At 36.4% G+C, this 24,006-nt stretch overlaps 1 protein-coding gene across 2 annotated transcripts in view; it reads left to right on the forward strand.

Moving 5' to 3' along the window:
- Positions 1 to 24,006, forward strand: part of CTNND2 (catenin delta 2) — a 638,318-nt gene that overhangs the window by 242,296 nt on the left and 372,016 nt on the right. For both annotated transcript variants that reach the window (XM_059854664.1, XM_059854675.1), the window contains exon 3: positions 6,376 to 6,488. In XM_059854664.1, coding sequence (XP_059710647.1) covers positions 6,376 to 6,488 — 113 coding nt within the window. The remainder of the gene's footprint in view (positions 1 to 6,375; positions 6,489 to 24,006) is intronic.

The following is a 24,006-nucleotide window of genomic DNA, read 5'->3' on the forward strand; positions in this document are numbered from 1 at the left end:
CTCAAACTGTGCCAGGGCAGGTTTAGGTTTGGCATCAGAAAGAAGTTTTTCACTGGCAGGTTGTTAAGCATTGGAACAGAGTCATCCCTGGAAGTGTTCAAGAAATGACTGGATGTGTAACTTAGTTCTATGGTCTAGTTGACATGGCAGTATTTGGTCAAAGGTTGGACTTATAATCTTGGAGGTCTTTTCCAGCCTTGGAGATTCTGTAAAATACATCCTCCCTAGAAGGTCTCGTCATGCTAAACAAACCAAATTCCTCCACTTTCTGTATGTATAATGCGTGCTTCAGTCTGACCATCTTTGTGGCCCTCTGGTGATCTTGCTTCAGAGTCTCGTCATGTCTTGTCCTGATGGCCCAAAGCCAACCACTGAGATGAAGCTTAGGGAGTAGAAAATAAAGGGGAATAATTAGTTCAATTGTTTCCTTGTTCTGCTAGCAGCTTTCTTGTTAGTGCAGTGAAAGGAGTGGTTGGCCATTGTCCCCCCAGGAATGCGCTGCTAAGTCATAACTTTGTGTCTGTTTCCCCCCCAGGTCCTTCCTGGGGAGATGCTGTAATGTTACATTGCACTCCATCCTCTCTGCAGGACTGTTTGTGTTTCTTTCATCAGCTTCTTGTTGGCCTACTCTTCCAGCTTGTCAAAGTTCCTCTGAATGGTAGTCCTGCCCTCCAGTGTGTGAATTGCTTCCTTCAGGTTGGTTACCTGAGAACTTGGACTTGCTTGGACTGACTAGGTGCAGTCATCTCTCCTCTAAGATTCTCCAAGAACGTACATACCCACCACTGAGTTTCTGAATCTGCCGCCTCCCTGCTTACATAATTACCTTTCTGTGAGCTTTTTCCATCACCCCCCTGTTATTCACTATAATGGAAGCATGAAACAATCCAGTGAAAAAGGATAAGAACAGAACAAATGAAAATGCAGTCCAACAATGGAGAGTGTAGAGAATGTGAAAGGTATTGATTGGTACATTCTAAAGCCCAGTTTTGAAGCTTTTAAACAATGTTTAGGAGCATTGCTAGTGGTGGTTTTTTTCTGTTTTGAAAGCATGAAGACACTCTGTTTTCCTTCTGTTTACAGGATGGGTTGTCAGGTCTGGTTTATGTCTGATGATATCTGTCCCTATATTTCTGCCAAGTTAGACTTTCCTAGGTTTTGCTATTTTCCTTAGGAAATATGTGCTCCAGTTTTTGCTGCTCATGTGTGGTTGGTACTGTAGGTTAAAAATGGTTTGTTGCCAACGGGACTCTTGAGTAGTGGTGTTCAGTGGAATGTTCAGATGTGGAATATATGGAATTGTGCATGATGCTATAGGATGTGCCTAGGAATATTCACATACTTGTGATGTTAATTGAGGTAAGTTTTTTCTTGTTTAACAGGTTACAAAAAGGTAGAGCCAATGCTGTACACTTTTACAGCCTGTGTACTTTTTGGAGTTCTGTGGTTTCTAACATATTCCTCTGAAAGACTTCGATCCCAGAGACAATTTATTTGTTTGTGTAGCTGTAATCAGGTTTCCTGTATTCATCTCACCAGGGATTCCCAGCCTGGGTTATCAGTGCTGTTATTCATCTGTATTTGAAGATTCAAATGATCACCAGTGCCCCAATTAGGTTTTATATAGCATATTCGCAATCAAGAGCTAGACACTTCTCCTTTTTTAATGTCATGACCTAAAGATTCTTAGGGACCCAATAATTTTGCAAGCCTCTTGTGCCTAAATTTAGATACTTTTTTGGTTCTTTTTTTAGGTTTTTTTTTTTAGCTGCTTTTTACTGTCAATACGGATTTTGCTATGTCTTTTGCTTAGTGTTGATACACTTCTCTTTGTGAAAGGATTGAAGGATTACTTAAAGATTGTAAAGGACAAAGTAAAATGAGATCAACTCCAAATACCAGCCAAATTTCTTTTGCCCGATTTTACCCTTCCCAACATTCAAATGGGTCAACACAGTAGATGGCCCATCAGATGTCAAACATAAAAATAGCAAAAGACCCTCTGGTTTGGTGTGCCCTGAGCTCAGGAGTTCCTAACTTGTCCAAAGGCTGTGAAGATTTCCATCTTGCTTGTTTAGTGTCTAGACCACTGTGAAATGTTATGACCTGACTCAAGTCTTATATTGTTCTTGAAGCTTTGGTGGCTGGAGAGGATAGATAAATTACAAAACTCATGCTGATACTGAAAGTACATTGAATTGCCATCTATGGAATGATGAATTATTTTTACAAAATAAACCCCACCATGGTTGTGGACAAATAACATTTTTTAAACATAAATTACTTCAGGCCCTTGCAGATAAATACTTTGTATCACTTCAAAACAATTTGATAAGGTTATCATGAAGTTCCTCTTTTTTGAAGTTGCTCTCTTGAGTGATATCTCTGGATTACTCTCATCATTATCTCTGGTCTCTGGTGGCTTCCCACTCCCACACCCCCTCCTGGTGCCAAGTGCTTAGGACTGCCAAGCTGGTCACTGTACTTTGTAGTGCCTTTGCATGGGCACTTGCTTTGGCATTATTGCCCTTTGCAGCACAGTCCTTGAGGCTGCTCTTGACGTGTTATTATGTAAATTAATTTTAATGTTGCATTGTAGTTTCTGCTCTTCTTCATTCTGCAATTGTCTTGACAACAGATTTGCATAGTCAGTGAGTAGGAATTTGTTTTTAATTTTGATGTTCTGATTAGCTTGATTCCGATAAATAATAGAAAGTTGTGAAGATAGCACAATGTGGCGTGAACTGGTGGGAATGACTGTAAACACAACAAATAATACAAATGATGGAGTCAGGTTCAGTGATTATTTTTATAAAATGTAAGCAAACGCTATTTCTGGTTTCTGTCTTCTTGTAGTATGACAGCTGCTTGAAATTTAAACATATGGATTTATTCAAATATTTGTCAATCTCACTGCTTCCCAAACAAAGACAAGGAAGCTTGTTAATTTGTTTTCTGCCAGGATTTCTTGCTATGGAGGGAAAACAGATTCACAAATCTTACTTGAATTCTTTCCTTTTTTCAGTCCAAAGGCAACCCTGTGGACCTGTACCTTTTTCATGGGCATGAGGGAATACCAAAGAAAACTGCTTATTAAATTCAATGTAGAGGACAATTCTTGAAGTTACAATTGTTTGGCTCTGCACAAATCCCACCTTCCCACCTTTAGTTTCCTTTCTTTAATTTCTATCTTCTGGGGGCATCTGACAGAAGATAGTTAAGTAAGAAATAGTAGCAATTAAAAAGCTAGTTGTGAAGTTCCTCTTCATGTTTTCTAGCCATTTTTACGTGTTAGAAACCCAAGGTTATTTCTTTCTTAAGTGATTAAGTACATCTTTCCTTCCTGCTTGAGGAGTAATGTAGATACAACTGCCCTTTACTAATCATCTCTGCAGGGCAGGACTTAAATTATGTGGGCAGTGAAACCAGAAAACATCAATTTGTACATCTTAAGAACAGAAGAGTTTCCTCAATAAAGAAACTAGGGAGAGAGAGAATGAGAGAAACTCCTTAAACCAATCAATTTAGGGCATTTGCTGGAGTAGCACTTTGCGTAATAGGACTGAAAGAGATTTAGTGGAGGATGAGTCATGAAATACACTAGGAAATGAAAGATGGAAGGCAGAAGAGAACAGAAAGCTGTAAGTAGGAGAAAAATAAATGACAGAGTGAAGAGTAGAAAAGTATATTTTGGAGACTAGAATAATGAGAAAAAAAAATGTTCTGGGGACAAAGTAATCATAGCAAAAGGGTGTTTGTTGAGGAAATGCAGAAGTTTCTGGAAAAGTTGTCAACCAGAGTGATTAACTGAAGGAATAGAAAGCATAGAAAAGATATGAGAAGACATAAAATCCAGAGAACTGAAGAAAATAAAGCAAAATTATATTTACTTTTGAAGTATTTCAGTAAAATAGGATTGAGGCATTTCTGTATTTAGTTGGCTTGGGATAGCATGGACAAAGCAGAGAAACTAGAGAAGCATTGTTTGCACCGCTACTAGCCTTAAAGAACACAGGGAGCTGCATTTTTTGTCTAGGAAAAGGCAAGTGGACAACATAGAGAGTGAGGAGCATTTATTCCCGAGTTCTTGGTGCTTAACATTCTCTTAACATCATTGAGGGGACAGCTGCACCTTCTCACTAGGCAGGTAAGGCAAGTGCCTGTGCTGAGCCATGGCAAAGAGCACTTTTGACCTGCCTCACTTGGGATGGTGAGAGCTGAAGTGACTGGGTGAAAATCTATGCTAAGCACCTAAATTTTCATCGTTGAGATAGACTCAAGTGTCTTAAAAAATGCAGTGGCACAGAGTAGCCGTTAAAGTTCTGCTTGTACTTTGAAAGTAAACATAATGCTTGGTTAGATTTTCTTGGGTATTTTATACTATCAAAATTTCTCCAGGCTTACTCACTTTGATTTAAGCATGCTGGCATGGCAAATACTGTACCACTTTGATTTTTCCTTCTTCGACAATTTAGTAATATTTCTATTACAATCCTTTGTGCATTAAGGGTTTTATTTTATGCAAACAAGACCTGGATTTGAATAATAACTCTTAGAAAGCCGATAAACTGTCTCTTCAGCCTTTCAGGCAATTGATTCTTCTAGGTGAGAGAAATGTTCTCTGTGAAGGAGGCATATATGAAATAGATGATTATTGTCAGGTGATTTTTGTTCATCGTATCTTCAGGCAACAGTGAAAAAGATGTTTCTGCACACTACAAAAATGTGCAGAAAATATTATTAATTATTATTATTGATTACTACAGCAATGTTGACATTTAATGAACTGTGATGTTTTGGTCTTTATACCAATCTGATTTTCAGCGGTATTCTTGTAGTCTGTATAGATTTGTTTGGAATAATAAATTCACAGTTAAGCAGGCTTTTTCATGTAGTCAGTGGCCATTTAAGTGTTCAGCTATTTCATGCAGAATGTAACCTGTGTAGATGTCTTCCTTTACACATAGTGCAGGGCAGAAATTATTCCATGACAATAGCAAGAGAAACAAAGAGGTGTAATCCAGCTGGATTAAGCAGAATGACGACCAGCCAGTTCCTTCTTACATTTCACTTATCATTTGCCTCATTTCAGAGATTTGAAAAATTTAATGCCTTTATTTACCCTTTATTACTTGGTCAGAGGTTTTATGTAAGACTTAGAATGAACACTTACAAATCTTACTCTACTGTTGCCATTTTTTCCTTTCTCTCAAATACTAAGTCCTTCAATGTCACTTGGTGGGCATAAGTCATGACTCCAGTAATTTCCAGTGCTGTTCTGCCCAGCTAGACCTTGCTGGGGAGTTATTCAAGGGACTCCCTCCCATACCTCTGTGTTACAGGGGGTTGTTTTGAAAAAAAATAGAGGGAGAAAAGATAATGGGTTCATTTGTGTGGGTAAGGGAATTATTTAAGAAGTGGATTCTCAAGATATTTCTCCTTGACCCTTCAAGAAACCTAAGTAAAAGAGGCAGGAGAGATGTTTTTGTTTACCTGTGGAAATGATGCAATGTTACTGATCAAAATGAAAGGGCAGCAACACTTGACAAATTTACAATAACCATAGCTCCCTAGAGGTATTTAATTTCTTTTAATTTGATAAAACTACTGCTACAATATGTGAGGAATGTAGCCCTTTGAGAAATAGTGGGGATTTTAGTTATGTTGGTTTTCTTTTTCTTTTTTTTTTTTTTTTTAATAAAACAAGAATATTTTGTGTATTAAAAAAAACATTTTATAAGTACCTTTATAAGCTCTGTGGAAACATCTTATCTGGTAGGTTTGGTTTCCTTGATAGAATAAAAGAAAATAAATTAAATTAGTGGTAGGAATTTAAGCACAGCTTCTGTCCAAAACTACTTGAGTTTCCCTTCTGCACATCATTAATTGCAGAAATTAAACTGTGCTCAGGCCATATCAATGCACCTTCCATTTAGTTTATTTCACTGGTGTATACTGTGATGGTTATCTTTTTAAGTGCAGAAACTTAAATTAGATTATCCACAGAACTTAGCATATTTTTTTCAGTAACACCAATAATACTTAATTGTGATCACACTTTGGTCAGTTTGCTAAGATCTCTATGTTACTGAGAGATCTGCACTAACTCTGTAAGTGAAATTTTTTAATATACTTAGAATTTCCTTTCCTGATAAACAGGCTTATTCTATGACATACATTGTTAGAATAAATGAAGGAACAAGTGGGTGTCACCACAAAAATCTGAATTTTGAATGTGTTAAAAAAGGAAAAAAAGAAAATTTTGTTATAAGATATTAAGCTAATAATTCTTGCACAAATTGCATTTTTATGTGCTGAAATTCCTTCTTAATCTCAAGGGAAGTCAAAGCAAATGGTTTAACTTACTTTTTTCAGGAACTGCAGTTTGAGAGACTGACTCGAGAACTTGAGGCTGAACGTCAGATTGTGGCGAGCCAGCTGGAGAGATGTAAGCTTGGATCAGAAACTGGAAGCATGAGCAGCATTAGGTAATGTACAAATTGTTGATATCTTTATAATTAGTAAGTTTTGTTGCTGTTATGAATTATCACCCAGAATAAGTTTGATTTTTTTTTTTTTTGGTAAAAATAATATACACTGGAGAATGTGAGACTTTAGTAGAGTTTGAAAATTTGCATTATGACTGCTTTTTAAAAAGAAAATGTCTTGCAATTTTGTATCTTCTTTGTTCAGTAACAAAATAGTAGTCACATTTGGAATTCATTGATTTGCTGGAGTTGGAATGGATTATCAGCAACTTGTTTCGACCACCAATACAGCTGTAATTTTCAGCTGAAGATTCTTAGCTTCCTGATTGCAGAGATGTATTGATAAGGTTTGTGAACCTGTTTAACCATAATTTTATCATTCAAGGTATTAAAAGGTTTAGAATGAATTATGTAAAGCTGCTGACCTGTCTTCAAAATGTCAGGTGTATCTTATATGTTTATGAGGAGATAAAAGTGCTTCTCTTTGTGTAAACATTGGTTTACTTTAAGAAATTATTCTGGTACACTGTTTGAAGGATGGTAAGTTTATTTAAGAAATTGTAACAAAAGGAAACTGATTTCTTGGTGAATTTAGTGGAAATGAAGACTTTGCATTTTTTAGCTTCTTGGTGTTTTTCTTTGTTTTGTCAGTGAACCTAAAAAATGGAAGATGATGCTACTTGAGTTTCAAGAATTGAGAAAAAAATAAGTTGTATAGCATGTGTTCTTTTTTTAATCAGTGGAAATATTAATAGATAATGTTAAGTATAACATAGCAAGCTTAGTGCAAATTTTTATGTGATAATAGTAGCAAAAATACAAAAAGCATTGGTCACTTCCTCAGTTTAAGCAATTCAAACTATCCTTCAATCAAGTGAACAATAAGAAATAACTCTTCAGTAGAATGCCAAAAATGTAACAAAAATATGGAATGCAAGTTCAATTAAAAATGGCAGAAGTAAGGAAAATCTTGCACTATTTCAGCAGAAGCTGTACGTGAAGTTGACTTAAATGTAAGCATTCTTAATAAAGCAGGTGAGAATTAACTCTTTAAGATAAATTCTTTTTTTATATAGTGTCACCATCTTGACTTGTTAACATTAGAGAAAGTAACTTAAAATTATTTAAGCATGGCTTGTATTGGCATGTCAAGTTTGCTTCTCTAGCACTTTAAATTTTAAAAATGGTATGACTGCATTTCAAGAAAGTTATCTGAAATATGTTTGAGTAATACTGAGGTATGTTTAAATAATGCTGTTATTTTAGGATTATTCCAGACAGTGATATGAAGTTTGGGAAATTTTTTGTTGTGCAGGAGATGTTTCCTTGGTGAACTTTTTTCTTATTGATAAATTTCTACTATTGAGCTTTCAGTGATATCAAGGTCTGATGACTTGGAATGAGTTCTGAGACTCCAGTTATTCAAGAAGTTTAATAATTGGACTGCTAGTCTGTCTGTGAATAACAAAAGAATAATGGAATAGAATAACAGAAGAGATTTTATGCAAATTTTTGACATCTGTAACTTGCCCTTGAAATGTTTTACATATGCAGTTTCTAGCATTTAAACTAAAAACACTTTAGGAAATACTTGAAATACTGTTTTGCAGAAGATAACATTGAAAGTTTACAGTTAGATAGCTGCCCTTAGACTTGGCAAGTGATGTAAAGAGGAAATAAATAACAATCTAATATTGGTTTTGTTGGGTTGTTGTTTATCCCATATGTATTAAATGAGTAATCTTCTGTCCAAAAAATTCTAACTCCTCATTAGAGGGGCTTAGAATTGGCACAACTACAAAATAAGTCAAGTATCTTTCTGACTGCTGTGCTGACTTTCCAGTGGTCATCTAGATTTGAGAAAGTTTCTTTAGCATCATATTCTTTGACATATACTTGATCTGTAGTAATTTTTTTAGGGGATTGGGGACTGTATTAAATAGGAATTTTGCTAAAAAAAAACTTGAGTGCATTCTTTTCAGGAACAGGTACTAGGATGTGAACCAAAGGCAGATTCAGTCGCTTCTAATAAAACTGAATAAAATGTTTAGACTATGAGTTAGGACAAAACTTGTAAACTCTTCCCCTCCCCTGTTTCCGTGTTGGAAGATACTGAAGAGTTCATTACTCAGCCTGCTGAGTATTAAAATTTCATGATACATTCCATAAGGAGAGAAGTCATGCTCTATGTTTCTCCATTCCTCTGGCTGAAGTGCTTATTCCTTTTGGGCCAGATCTATCAGTCTGTCACTCCCTTTGGTGTTGGGGGAGGCAATTAGATGCCAGCATCTCTTTGGAGTTCTTCAGTCTCTGATAATTTTAAGCACATATTAAAGAAATGTACTGTTAGCAGATCCTTAAAACTTGAAGTTTCTGTTTCATAGTCTTTATCACTGTTTTGAATGGTTTCTTTGGTTTTTTGTTTTTGAGGGTTTTTTTGAAAAAGCCTTAGTGTTCAAACTGAGGAGCATAGCTCAAGCCTAGCCTGCTTTTCTTCTTTGAACACAGCGTTTGCAGATTGGTCAGGCAACAGACTCTTTCTCAACTGAATTTCTACTCGCTACTGAAATTGGTAGAAGTGATGTGCAATTTGTTATTGAAAGTCTCTTGAATAGACTGGCATTTGTGCCCGAGTTCCTGAAGCAATATGCTGAAGTTTCTTTATTTAAAAGTAGCGAAAATACAGTCTAATAAACTGAATAGCATGGAATACATACCTGCTTTGTATATGCTTTTTTTCAGTTAAGTTCTCTCCCTTAGAACTGCCTCTGTTATTCACACTTTATTACCTGGAAAATTGTATTTTCCTTAGTTAGATAAAATTTTTGCAAATTCACTGAAAATAAAAGTACAGCATGTCTAATTGATAAACGTATAAGATCCTTCATTTCAAGAACATGGAAGAAATAGCTGGGATGTATTGTGACATAGGCAGACAGCTGCTGGTGTGTTGGTCAAGTAAATAAAATTGCAATTAGAGTTTTCCTGTACAGCTGTCAGTGTTCAATCTAATTTAGGCTACTTATTGTGAAAGGATATATAGTAGTCTTTGTAGATATTTAATTTTAAGGATTGTCAAGTCCAGTAGCCTCATAAGAGGTGAGGCTGCTGGTACCTAGACCTGCACAGACTGGAGAGATAGGCTGAATGGAACTTTATCAAGTTGAAATTCATAAATGATTTGCAAATGCATCTGGGATGGAGTACACATTGTTGTTACAACCCAGCCAGGGGTAGAAAACTGCCTTGCAGGAAAAGACCTGCAGGACCTTGAAGTATTTTCCAACCTAAGTGATTCTCTGAATTACTGTGATACTTAGTGATTTTCTGAGTCAGCAGTGTGTCCTTGCAGCAAAGGCCAGCTGTACCTTGGGCTGCAGCAGGGAAAGTGTAGCCAACAGATCAGGACAAGTGACTCATCCCTTGTGTTTGAAGCTCTTGGGGGTACATCTTGAGTGCCCTATCCAGTTTTGGGCATCCCTCTATAGGAAAGACATCAGCATTCTGGAGCAGGTTCTGTGTAGGGCTGCCAGGAAGGCAGGCGGCTAGAGAGCACCTGGGGTGTGAAAAGAGGCTGAGGAAACAAGGGGTTTTAACTACAACAAGAGAAGGGTCAGGAGGGGCCAGCTTCTGATTCCAGCCAGGTAAAGGAAGGACATACAGAAGTCAGGGCAAGAGCGTTCTCAGACATGCATTGGGGTAGAATGATAGGTGACAGATGGAAGTTGGAACACAGAGCATTGTAATTAGGTGTAAGGTGTTTTTCAGAATGAATTTGGTTAAACATTGTCACAGGTTGCACTGATAGATTCTAGAGTTTGCATCTGTACAAATAATAAGGACTTTCTGTTCCCACCTAAGTTTTCCTGTGGTTTTTTATTACTATTTCTTTATAAATCCTGGTAATAGAATTGTATAAGTATTCTAGCATTCTTTTTTTTTCCCATAAAATTACAGGCTCCCCAGAAAAATGGTCATAGCATCAAGGCTGCCAGAATGAAGAAAACATTTAAATAAATCAGGCACATGGTCAGATTCTTGGGGCTGTCCTGTGCAGCGCCAGGAGATGATGATCTTTCTGGGTCCCTTTTGGCTCAGGATATTCTATGATTCTCTTCAAGTATTTCAGAAAAAATCTCTCTCTTACCTGAATTGGTGAATGTGTTTGCTTTTGCCTGCAAATGTGGATGTTAAAATAAGAATATAGGTGTTAAAACAAAGTTGAAAAATACATGGTTAGTGTGGATTCTGGAGCAAAACATGAGCCAAAAGACAAAGATGTGTTTGTCATATTATGAGGACAGAACAGGGTTTTTTTTAATGCAAAGGGTTTGATCAACAGTCCTGTGTAAAAAAACACTCAACTTTCAAGTAAAATTTATACACCATCATACATATCAAACATACATTTCAGTACATATTAGAAAATAGTTTAGCCTGCATTGTGGTTCTTTGTCAACTCAAGATTTATCAGTTAAATGTCTTAAATTGTTTCACATTGGTTTGCTTACAGTATTGTCTCCAGATGCTGCTGGGAAGCTTCTTACTTGAAAACAAAAATTAAAAAATCCTTTTAATTAAATGTAAATTAGAAAGCTAACTTTTAAAAAGAAAAAAAAAGTCAACAATTATTGCAGAGCAGAATTAAAAAGGATCAGTATTTTATCATTACCTATGAAAATGCCAATTATAATGTTTGTACTTATTTTTTTAAAGCAAGCCAATAGCATGGCTGTTTTTAACGGGATTTTAAGAAGTGATGTTCTTTAAAGAAATGGGCACTTCACCAGTGGGAGGAGGAGATTTAACTAAACTTTTGTCAGCAAATGCTGTAGCTTAAAATTAATCTCATTCTGCAATGTGTGTTTGCTTAGTAGTTCAGAAGCTGAATAAGCTTTAAGTTTTTTCACACACTGTTGTTCATCATTGTGGATTGTGTAAAGCTTAACAATTCATACTTGGATGAACTTTTGTCAACTGAATTATTAAAAAAGTTTATCTGAAAAAAAATTAAAATGGTAATAAAAGCATGCAGGTTTTTGAAAATGTAAGATTGTGAAAATATTCATCACAAGTTCTACAAGTCAGAATTAATTAGCTGTGATAAGAGAACATTTTGTAGGTTTTTTTTTTTGTTGTGTTTCCCCCCCCCCCCCGCCCCTCCTTCTTTATCTCACAATGTTTTTATGTTGCTGTAAGTGACCAGGTCAGGTAGAACATGTAAAAAAGATGTGGATTGCTCTACTCCTGAAGGGCTTTGTCAGTGTAAAGCATGGTACTATCAGATACATTTCTAGATCTTGTGCAAAGCTTGTGTGGGCTTGTGATAAAGCAGAACATCCTAGTAAAAATATGTTGTGGGTTTCAAGGTAGAAGAGCTTAAAAATATCCTACCATTCTTTGCTTTGGTTATAATGCTGTTAAGCCAGAATGAAAATGAAATTAGCTGGAAGGAAGCATTCAATTAGAGCAAAACAATGGGAAAATGTGCAAGAGTTTGTTGTACCAGAAGGTTTTCATTGAAGTGTTTGCATTATTTGAGTTCTTTGCTGTCTCCGGAAGGCATGAAGCTAAAAAAATACCCTTAAAAAACACCACCATTGCCAAAAAACAACAACAACAACAAAAAATAAACCCAGTGAAACATAGAGATTTTCTTAGAAAAAGTTGAAAAGATGGTATTTTTCTTACATTCAAAATCCTTAAGGAGTTCATTTGTATTATCTCAGAAGAAAGGGAACTGAAGCAGCCTTTGTCAGACCATAATTTAGAATGAACAATGTGGGTTTAATGCTTGCCACTTTTTAAAAGGTTGGTTTGATTTGTTTTGTTGTTTTGATGTTTGTTTGTTTTTTTCCCATGTCAGTTTTCAGCCTAGAGCTTAACTAAGTCACTGAGGGATTCTTCCCCACACCATTCATCTTTTCCAATAATCGACTGAGCTACCACAAAAAATGTTTGTGACTTTGTTGGGTTTCTGGGATTGCTAGCTGATGGTTGATAGTCACTGTGCTACGTGTGCCCAGCTAGGTAATAGCTGGAATCCTTCTGAAAACAGCTGGAAGCACTTCTGAAAATGGGTCTACTGATTTCCACGCCCAATCCCAGCATTTAGGCACTTCTCATGATGGGAGGGTGGAGGGGCGGGTGCTGATGGTTACTCTTGTGACCAGTGATAGGGCTCAAAACAACATGAAGCTCTGAGCCAGGGGAGGTTTAAGTTGGATATCAGGAAAAGGTTTTTCACCCAGAGGTTGGTTGGCCACTGCAACAGGCTCCCTGGGGAAGTGGTCGCAACATCAAGCCTGAGAGTTCAAGAAGCATTTGGACTGTGCTCTCAGGCACAGGGTGTGACTCGTGGGGTGTCCTGCAGAGGGCCTGAGTTGATCTTGGAGGGTCCCTTCAAACTCAGCTTATTCTCTGTTTCTCTGATTCTGAAATCTTGGGAATCAGAATTTTGTGGAATACAATAAGTTGTCCAGAAGTAGAACAGGCAGATTCTGTTTGTTGTTTTAACTGTGTACCAGGCCTAATTTTCTGTAGAGTTTGACATCCATAGTTAATGTTCCTGGTGTTGTGTTTACCACCACATATAAGAGTGTTTGAGTCAGAGAAAAGGTTTTAGAACCTGGGGAAATACTAAGGATAGTATTTTCAATACTTCAGTATCACCTTGTACTTGGTACCTCTTGACCTCTTGATTGTGAGACCTAGAGACCTGAAATGTGATGAACTCTGTGATGAACTATTTGGCTTGGTCAATAAATTAGTTTGAATCCACCAATAAGTAAGATTTGAAGAAAATGTTGCTCTAGGAAATAAATTATGGCTGGAACAGTTGGCACAATTAATTTTTGTGCCTACCTAATTATATTCTGAAGAATTACATTTTACTGGATTAAAGTATCAGACTTGTGATCCAATCTTTCTAAACAATCTGATTTTAGATTAAGTTTGAGCTTGTTTGTACTCAGTTTACAATATGTCCGTGTTGAAGGAAATGGTTTAAAAAATACTGAGATAGGGAATTGGTACAGGAGCAAAAAAATGAGATGAAGTCAAAGGTTGTCCATTTTTTTTTTTTCCCCATTACGAGAATATTTGTAGCTTCTTTGTGCTGATTCTCCACAATGAGATATATCAAGAAAACATTTATTAGATTAGTCCTGTTATCCTCTGTCAAAAACTAAGAAAGCTAAGTAGTTTCATAGTTTTGGAGCAGATAAGCTTCTGTTGCTGAAAGGCAAGTTTCCAGCATATGTCCAAACAATCAGGTTTGGTGTAATTTTGTTTTTTACAGTACATCCATATCTTTTACAGCAGTAGTATGGATCATATAATTCCCGGATAGATATGTCTCTGAAGGCACAAGCTCCAACAGGAGTTTTAAAACACCCCTTCTACAGATACTCTTCCTCTTTTTCTGCTTGCTGAACACCATCCAAGGATACCATCTCCATGAGAGGAGTAACACAGTAATATACAGCATTGCCAAACTCATTACATTGGCATGTTAATGAAAGCAAGTTTCAGATTTTCATTTAATTTCAATAAAGAGAAGCTATGCCAGTAAGGATATGGACATTTTTCTGCCCTAAGAAAGGGTCTTAAAGTCTGAAAGCTTTATATGGGGCTGCCAATTGTCACTTATATTCCCTCTCAAGTTTTTCATTATGTCTTCTGTTTTATTAATACAGAACATACAGGAATAATATGGGAAAAAGAACATAAGCAAAACCACAAAAAAGCAGAATGACAACAGAAAAAGCTGATACTTTACATATCAGCTTTTACTGATATGTGGGCCAATGAAGACTGTACTTAACAGTAAATTCTCTACCTTAGTGGATTTTTGGCATATTACTAAGTTATTTGAAAACTGTTTCCAAATTTTGCATTCACAATTTCAATGTGTTTTTGAAAACCTGACACTTGGGTATGGCTAATATGAAATATACATGGAATTGCGGATCTTACGAAATATATTGTTAATGTAAAACTTGGTTATGTCTTAAAAAGTGAGGTTCTGTGTTCAGCCTGCTGTTCACAAGCTGTTTGTTGAAATATCAGGACACTTCAGTTAATCATAAAGGGTTGATAAGCACTGTAGCAGTTTGCCCAAGGACACAATAATAAAAACTATAATTTGAAACTTAAGGCTATGTACAATATCTTTCAAGAATGGGACACAAGTGACAAGTCTATTTCTCTACAGCCCTTCTAGCTCTCCTTGCTGGGCACTGCTTTAATAATTTGACAACGTTCTTTTTGTTCCCATCCTTCCTTATTGTATGTCAAAATGGTTTTGGATCGATTAGGATGAAGACAAAATTAAAAATGTACTGAGAGGAAGTGCCTTATTATTAAAAGTTCTTGAATTTAGAGTGCTTGAAGGCAAGTCTGATAAAACTTCTCCAGGAAAGCTCATTTTTAATGCTTGCTGCTTGTGAGTCAAAGGAACTAGATAGTGATTTTGTGATATCTTAGATGTAGAATACAGCTGAGAACAAATCCTGTAACATGGTGCCAGTAAAAAATGGCCATGGGCAAATGACATCAAACATTGAAACAGAATTCAGGTGTCCAAGGTGCTTCAAGGAGTCAGTTCTGAGAAACTGTGGACGGAGACCAAAGTGCTATCTGTCATCAAAGTTGCCTGCTGCTTTGTATAGAACCAGGATTTCAGTTGTTCCTTATTTTGATAAGCTGCACTTCCCGGGTTGAGTATTTGCTTTCCAAAATGCACATACTGAGGTTTTGAAGGGAATTTCAGCTAAGCAACTTTCTTGCTGTTTTTATAAATTTGCACCAAAAGACATTGCTGTTATCAGAGGAATTAAGCATAGCTTTGCATAGAGTTATGGAGATAGTTCCCTATTTTCCTACAGTGCTTTTTGTCGTCTATCTAATGTGGTGTATGATGGGGCAGAATATTGGAGCTTGGAGGGAAGTCTCTTCAGTGTTGTTCCATCCTTCCTTCCATGTTGTCAGGGTAAGGATGTGTCCTTTGAATCCAGTGTCAAGACATTAAGAAGCAGATTTCCAGCTGCATTTAACATCCCAGTTAATACATGTATGGGGGAAAGTTAGAGGGAAGGAACTTTTGTTCAAAATGTGGATGAGATATCTGGTAAAATGCAGATTCAGTCTATAAAGTGTAGATTGGTCAGAATTGGAGACTTGAGAAATGAAGAGTGGGTTGAAGAAGGATGAGGAAGAAACAGGAGCAGAGAAGAGCAGAAGAGGTGGCTAAGGCAGAGGAGTCAGGGAGCTATGCTCTTTCCTTACAGCTGGAGGATCAAAGACTAAAGTTGAAAATACCCTTTTATCCTGGCTGCTCAGTCTGAGAAATCTCAGAGTAATTGCTGAAGAGATCTTACTGGCTTCATTTGCTGCTATAAGCAGTTATCACATCTGAGCATGTGTTCTTGATCTGGTTGTTAGGATCCCTGCATGTCTGGAAGGCTGTATAGAGAAATAAGAAGCAAAGAATACCTGACAGGGATTCAAATGAATCTTTAAATTAGCAGCATTAGGCAGGAGAGCAATTCCACAGGTACAGTTCAACTGGATTGCCTTCAGCTATTACAAGCAGACAGATAGTTCTTTTCCTAATGCACATTTTGCAAGTTATGAAATCTATTGGTCCTGTAAACAAGTGTCCCTCCAGACAAGCATGACTTATCCCTGAAGCAGTTAGAAATTTAGCAGTTGTGAAACAGAAGTTGTATAACAATGCATTTGTACAAGGGCTAAGTCAAAATGCAACCAACTGAAGGTGTCCCAGAATTCCAGATATACCTTTTCTTCCTGTGTGTGTTTCACCAGTGAAAACAAAGCCTATTTTATTGCTTTCTTGAGGGGGAAAATAAAAAAAAGAAAGTCTGATGTTGGGTTTCAAATAATAGTTCAAAGAACTTTTGCAGTCAGGCATGGAAATTTCTCTCCCTTTACCGCCCCTACCTTCTGCTTCTCACCATCTGACCTTGAGTAGACAACCTTGAATTATGTCTTGAGCATCCACTCTTCTGATATCTTTCTTCTTTAACCCTGCCTAAATTTAAATTCCACCTAAATCACTAGACACTGTAATTTGACAAAATAGAGCTCTTACCTCATGCTCTCAGTACTTCCTTGCTTTGGCAAGTCCTGCTTACCTTTCAATGCAGATATGGGAACAGTTACTAAAGGTGCCAGCCAAAGCCTCATCCTGGCTACTTTATCTGTCCCTAGCAAGTTATTTTTCTATTAAGGTGGCTTTTTTTGGGTTCTTGATTTAATAAAACCAGAGTTATTTTCCAGTGCAATCTTAAGAAACTGATTTTCAATAGAAATGTATTGGTGGAAGTTACAGACTTCCCACTAGTCACAGCTCTCAAAGATATACTCCTCTTGACAGCAGTAATTTCTGCAGTCAGAGCAAAAATGGATCCTGTATCTTGCCATGATTTGTCTTGATAAAAAAAAGATTAATTTTGTTGTATTAGCTGTAGTGTTTTATACAGCAAATTTAAAACTTACCAATTCACTTAGAAAACACTGTGGGGGTGTTTTTTTTATTTTCTGTTCTTTTATCCTAACTTTAGGAATTGACTGTTCTATTGCTCTCAATTTTTAGGTATTCTCTCCTTGCTCATATGTGGTAATTGGTCCTGATTATCCTTTGTGTTGTCCATATACTTTTCTGTTGGATCGATGTGAACTTCTTAATGGTGCTGCTACATCTGTGACTGTTCTGTAGTGGAAACTGAGCTATGCATTCTTTGATACTCAAGTATTTCGACTACCAGAAGGGCTCTGGAAGTATTACTAGTATATTTAGTTGAATGAAAGGCTTGAATGGACACAGTTCTATTCCACTGGCATCTCAGAACTGGATAGCAGTGTACTTTGAATGGCTAATTTTAGATGCTTTCTAGGCATGTTGCCACTTCAGCAGTTAAGGAATATTTTATAGACTTTAATATGTTAAACTTAGAGGGGCTTTTAAATCCCTCATGGTTTCAGCTCATAGAAATACTCTCAGCTATTGCTAATTGTGAATACTCTGCCTCCTGCTGGCTTTCCTCTACCCCTTCCATTTTTACCTTGTTCTCTACCCTGCTTGTTTGTATAAACAAATGATGAAAAAATTCAAAGACCAAAACCAACCAAGCAAAAAACCAAAACCAAGCAAAAACCCAAAACTTTTGCACACATCAACTCACTGCTTCTTTACTTTCTATAGAGCAATGTACCCCAGCTCCCCAGGTATAGAGAAGGAAAATTTAGTACAAATGTATTTATGTTGGTTCTATTATCTTAACTAGATCAAGATTATATAGTTGTATTTCCATTTAAATCTACTTTCTGAATTTTTTCTTGAAAGTCTTCAACATACATATTATCACAAAACTGGCTGTGAGTGCAGCTGCAATAGAATTCATATTGAACTGAATACAGTGTGAAGTTTGCCTAATTTCAAATATGCTGTGAAAGGTACCTTAAATGTTCCCAGTACAGCTACTGACTTTTTTGACTTATTCATAAATGGCTAGCAGGAGCCAGTACCTAACCTGAAAGGAATGTCTTTATCTTGGATAAGAATGGTTTCTTCAAAGCTTATCAGAAAAAGCATTAAAAAAATATATATATAGGGCACCAGTTGTTGGTATAAAAGTTTTAGTTTCAGGGGGACTTCAAGAGCTTCACAGCCATAGCATTCCTCCCCCCACCAGTGAATCCACAGTTTCAAGAGGATTAACTTGGTAGTAGGTTCTGTGGATTCTGGCCAGTATTTCCAGGCTCCCTTCTGGGTTTGAGCAGTGCTCTCCAAACCTATTTGGTAATGAGCCCCTATCAATAAAACATTTTTGAGCATGCACCCACAATATATGGTTATTTATTTATCCATTACATTTGTGTACTACTGTATTAATATATTATGAACCTCAGAACCATAAAACCCCAGAAATTAAAAAAGTATGAGATAAAAATGAAATAAACATCATTTTAAAAATTATGTTTCTTTTATGTATTAATGGTACAAAAATAATTTTTTCCTGCACTCCAGTGACTTGTCTCATGGAATGCCTGGAGTATCTGTACCCCGCTTGGGAGAGTGCTGGGATGGAGGACTAATCTCACAGTGGTAATAACTTTTCTGCTGAGGAGTCTGATTGAAGACTTTTAGAAGTAGTCCTGCTTTAGGTCAGGCTCTGCAAGAAGGGTGTGCAAGACAGTAGTGTTGGCAAGATAAGCAAGGGAGCTGTAGATGGGCAGATGGGAGTTTCCCCCTCACCTAAACCATCTGAGAGCTGCAGTCCTCCTTTCACAGTATTGGGCACTGTGCAGGGAATGCAGCAGCAGCAACCGCATCAAAGTTGTAGTTTTCTTCTTCTCCCCCTTCTTTCACTGCCTTTTTCCCCCATTCTCACAGTGTGAAAAATAGATGTCATTAATATTTTAATTTTTGGCCTAGGTTTATGGTTTTACTGAATAATATGTACAATTATCTTTACAGTAGGTTCATGCCACACTTTGTGCGTAGCTCTCAGTACTTAAGGGATCTTGTCCTTGAAGGCATGTATTGCCTGTATTGGGATAAGTTCCCTTCTGTGAGCTGAGGCATGTATAGATGGGGTGCTATTATGCCATTCCTTTTCACTTTTATATCGCTCATGAATAACTTTGTTTATTCTAAAAAGCAGTTGTAAGTAGTATTTAAATCTAAACCCATTTCAACCCCTTCAAGCTAACACAGTATCAGCATTTCAGCAACATCGATCTGGCAGTGTTACTCTATATGGAGCCACTTTTAGTCAGAACACCAGACTAGTAGATAAGAGAGTATTACAAGAATTTTCTTTATTACACTCATAGGACTCATTCATTTATAATCAGTGCTTTGTAGTTCAGCTATCCAGTTTTCCCCTTCTTGGTGATTCGCTGAAAGCTCTGGCAGATCTTTGGAAGCTCATGGCCAAATAATTTGTCAATGAAATGTATTGTATGTAAATTGGTAAATGTAGCTGTTAGGAGGAAATAATCATTGCAAATTTCTGATAAGAACAGAAGACCCTATTAATAATTGGAAGTAATCATCATCTCCACTTTCTTTCTTAGTCTGCTAAATATATTGCATCACAATATATTACATGTTGCTTCCTAGGGGTATGTAAACATAAGGGCATAAGGAACTCTGTGTATTAATGAAAGGCCTTTGCAAAAAGCTTTCTGATTTCCTCCATCCAGGCCATGTTAATCATGTTGAAGAAATGAGCCAGAGATGTAGTTTTTCCATACATAATGGTGTTTATAAACCTGCTCTTGAAAAGGGGAGTGTACTTTATGCAGTTGATTCTAGAAGTCAGACTGAAACAGCTTCTGTAGCAGCATTTATGTATCCCAGCTTTTGTTTACAATGTAAAAAAACCCTCCATTTAGATGTTGGAAGACTAGTACTTTTATTATTGGGTATTTTCTCATCCACCTCTTCTCCTTTCCTTTCCTTCCAACTTAGATCCTGCTCATGTTCTCAATTAGTGCCATAATTAAGGAGGCACTGTATTTATATTTGAAGAGAAAGACTTTAGGACTTTCACCTTCCTTGAGTCTTTGTCTTTGGCACTAATCTGAAGAGGACGTTGTGCACTACCCTCCATACCACTATAAGAATCTAATTGTACTACAAGTCACTTTTGTTCTGATTTTGAACTGGTTTTTAAACCCATGTAAATCTTTCTATAGTCAACTCTACTAATAAAACCTAAAAATAGACTTATTTTAGTGGCTTTGTAATAAACAACTGTTTCAATATTAATCTCTGTTTCTGCAGCGAGACACTGGTACTATGTTGCTTTACTCCTCTGCAGTGAATTTAGATGACAGTTTATATTCATCTTAGAAGAAAAACCCAACAACAAAAAAGGGATATTGATATAATTACAGTAAATGCCCTTTTTCATGCTATTAAAATAATCTGTGACAGGAACCGCCTAACATCAAGGATATTTCAATAAGCATGATTTTTATCCCTTGATGAATAAAAGTTAAAGAAGGTCCTGTTACCATGCATAATATAACCCTTGTCAGGTTTTGAGTATTTAAGGCATTTTTGATTATTTAAAGCATTTACTGAAAATGTAGGTTATGAATTACTTTTATTTTGTTCAAAATAATGCAGGATACACATAGTGAAGAGCTACATTTGTGGCTAGCCATTTAGAAAGACATTATGGTTAATGTACAGCTTTGTGCATTAATGTTGACTTTAGTGAAAAACAGAACTGCATTTAGTGAATGTTTTGATAGTAGCACATCATTGGTTAAGAGTGCAGCCAGCCTGGGGTACAATTTTTTGGATCTTAATTTTTTTTTTTACTCTATCCTGTTATGATTTAAAGCTATATTAAGTGATGCTAAGCAGTAATAAGGCTAAATATTCTTAATCTAATCCAGTTATTAAGATAGGATTTTAAAGGTTTATTTTTCTTTTTTTGTTCAAATTATACACAGGAATAAGCTGTTTTGATATTACTATTGCTGTTCAGAATTCAGGTGCCTTGAATTAGCTTGTGAGGTACAGCAGATCTCGTGAAAGAAACAACGAGAATATTCTTAATGTCATTTTTGTACTTTTTGAAATCTCATATTTTTAATCACTTCTGTATTTTTCTTAACATTTCAGTTCTGCTTTAAATTTTTGTCAAATTTATTGCAGTTTCTTCTCTCTCTCTCCTTTTCTCTTTTATTGATATTGTAAAGGTGTAGGCCTTTTGATGAGCAGTGATCTGTCCTGTATGATTCAATGGTTTTACCACCCTGGAATGTCTGATGAGGTAAATAATTTATTTTACTGGAGTGATGTCATATTCATGAGTTTCAAGACCCAAGGGCCCTGAAGTCTTAATGACAGCAAATCCTTACCAATTAGCCCACTCTGAAAAACAAGGTGTGTCTAAAAGGACAGAGAATCTTTTTCTTTGTTGCTCATCTCTGGTTCTCAGCCAATCTAGGAGGACATACAGGATTTTCCAATCTACTTTCTTTAGAATCTCCATACCACTTTCTCTTTTGGCTTTGGAGGTATCTTGTCATTTGCTTCTGCAAGAACAATCAATTGCTTTGCTTCCTTAGCTTTTCCATCACTTGATGATGATGATAGACCCCTCTGTTCTGCTAATATATTCCATTCAATAATGGTTCTTGGGTTGGAATCAGGAGACGCAAGACAAAAGGTAGTGTAGTTTGGAAAAAATGGTAATGCTTTCATTGATACTGGCAGTCTGACTGAAAAAAGTGCTTCCACGAAGGTCTGTCAGAAATACTAAATGCTACATTTCTTGATAGTCACGATAAATAGAATATTATAATCAAACACATGCACTTATTGCAGCTAAAATTTTATGACTTTCAATGAAATATGCTTGCCTTCCTGCCTCGGGTTCCTTTGAACTGCTCAGTCTGAAAGTCTTCCACTAATGTTGCTGAAGTTTGCAAGCAATCTATTAAAAAATTAATCCAATAAATCCGTTTTGACTGATGTTTAATTTTATTGCCAACAAGTCTCAGAGGGATACCATGCAATGTAACTTGTAAGCAGGCAGCAAGCCTTTTAGTGAAGATACAAATCTTGCAGCCAGTCTTCAATTCATTGACTGCTCATTAATTTCAATGGTATTGCTTGGGTAAAGAAGTTAGAAAATGACCTTTGATTTTGCCTATTTAAATGTTGCATCATTCTTATGGAAAAGAACTGTGGAAGTAGAACAAAATGTTGTAAATGCATGATTGAAAGTACATTAAGTACATAGTAACTTAAAATACATTTACTTTAAGTTACGATGTCATGGTTAAGGGTTAATCTCAAAGAAAAACAAAACAGAAAAAAACAAACAAAACCCCCACCTTACAGCCTTGGATTGACATTTGTCATTTCCTAAGATGGAATTTCAAGAGAAAGCAGAGGCTTCAAAACAACCTATACAGTCACCGTTAAATTTAAACAATATGTATTAAATTACAAGTTCTCTTTTGTGGAACTTGAGACCCCTGAATATCTGTAGGAATAAGATTTTAAAGAGCATCAGGGCAGAAATTCAAGGTTATTTCCTAATGGACCATTTTTATGGTCCAAGGTGAAATATTAATTGATTTTTATAACACAGTTTGAGCAGAGATAAATATTGAAGTTTTACTTCTCTGCTGAATTGTCATGCTTCTTTTTAAAAGGAAGGGACGTAGGTGCTGTACCCCGTGGAGACATGTTGATTTCCTTCTTTCAGTTCTTTTGTTCCCATGTGCAGGGGAACTGGAAAAAAGAAAAAGGGGAAGAAAAAAAAGAAATAAAAAAAGGGAAAAAGAGTTTTATTTGCGTGGAGGAAGGGCAGGGATTGAATGAAGCATTCAGTTCTGCCAAGGCAGCCATTGTCTTCTGTGGCATCAGTACTCTGCCAAGATTGTCACACTGTGATACCTCCTTTATTTTGAAGTTGGAGACTTTCTAAAACTAGGATCTTTTAGGTCTGTGGTTTTGCAGTGTGATAGTGTGAAGCCTGATGGGAAAGATTCACCACTAACTACTGCCTGGAAAAGCTTGGCCAGTTCTCTTTGAGCAGAAAGCTTCCAGTCAAAGAAATGGCAAGAGAGGAGAGAAGCAGTGAATGTGGTATTACTTTTTTAATAGGACACTAAGCACAGTTAGTGTGACTTTTCTTATCTTTTCCACTGTCATCTTGATGGCCTTTAGGTAGCATCAGGGAGCAAAGCTATTAACATTAAGAAAAAAAGATTCGAATACACGAGGACACACAGCCTCTTATGGGAAATATAGCATCTAAAATGGCATTTCTTACTTTCTGAATGCAATTCAAAATGCCTTCAAATGCCAGTGTTGACTGCATTGGGTATTCCAATTAGTGTGATTATTTTCCCAAAATATCTTTTTTTAAATAAGTTTAAACAAGCTCACTATATTATTAGAAGTTATGGCAACCATAGGGATTTCTGACTATTACTATTAGAAAAGAAATGCCTTACTGCTCAGATTAATTTTTTTTCAATATTGCAGCATATGATTATTTTAATATTTCACCTAAACTCATGAGCTGTAGAATAATTACTACAGGAAATATATTTTATGTAAATAGCTGGGGTTTTTTTCTCAGAATCAAAATTATGTTTTAGTTAATGAAAGTTATATTTGGCAATTCTTTGAAAGTCTATTGTGAGTTCTTCACTGGTTTCCAGATTTTCTCTGAGATTTTAAATATGTTGTAAGTAAAAAACCTAAAAGCTCAAGTGTTCCAAAGAGTTTATAACTATTAAAGACAGTGCTCAATTACATTCAAAATTGTGATATTTTGGATACTATGAGTTGCTCTACTGGTACTTGGGGAATAAAGGCAACTTTAAGGTTTCTGTGGTGACTGGCTCTTTGTGTCTTACAATCTCATTGCACTTGGCCACCAGTTGTCCAGACATGGAGTTCTGGGTGTCTGGTTGTAGCTCCATCACTGTCTGTTTAGCCAAGTTCTTT

The sequence above is a fragment of the Haemorhous mexicanus genome, chromosome 1, assembly GCF_027477595.1.
Source record: "Haemorhous mexicanus isolate bHaeMex1 chromosome 1, bHaeMex1.pri, whole genome shotgun sequence".
Classification (NCBI taxonomy): Eukaryota; Metazoa; Chordata; class Aves; order Passeriformes; family Fringillidae; genus Haemorhous; species Haemorhous mexicanus.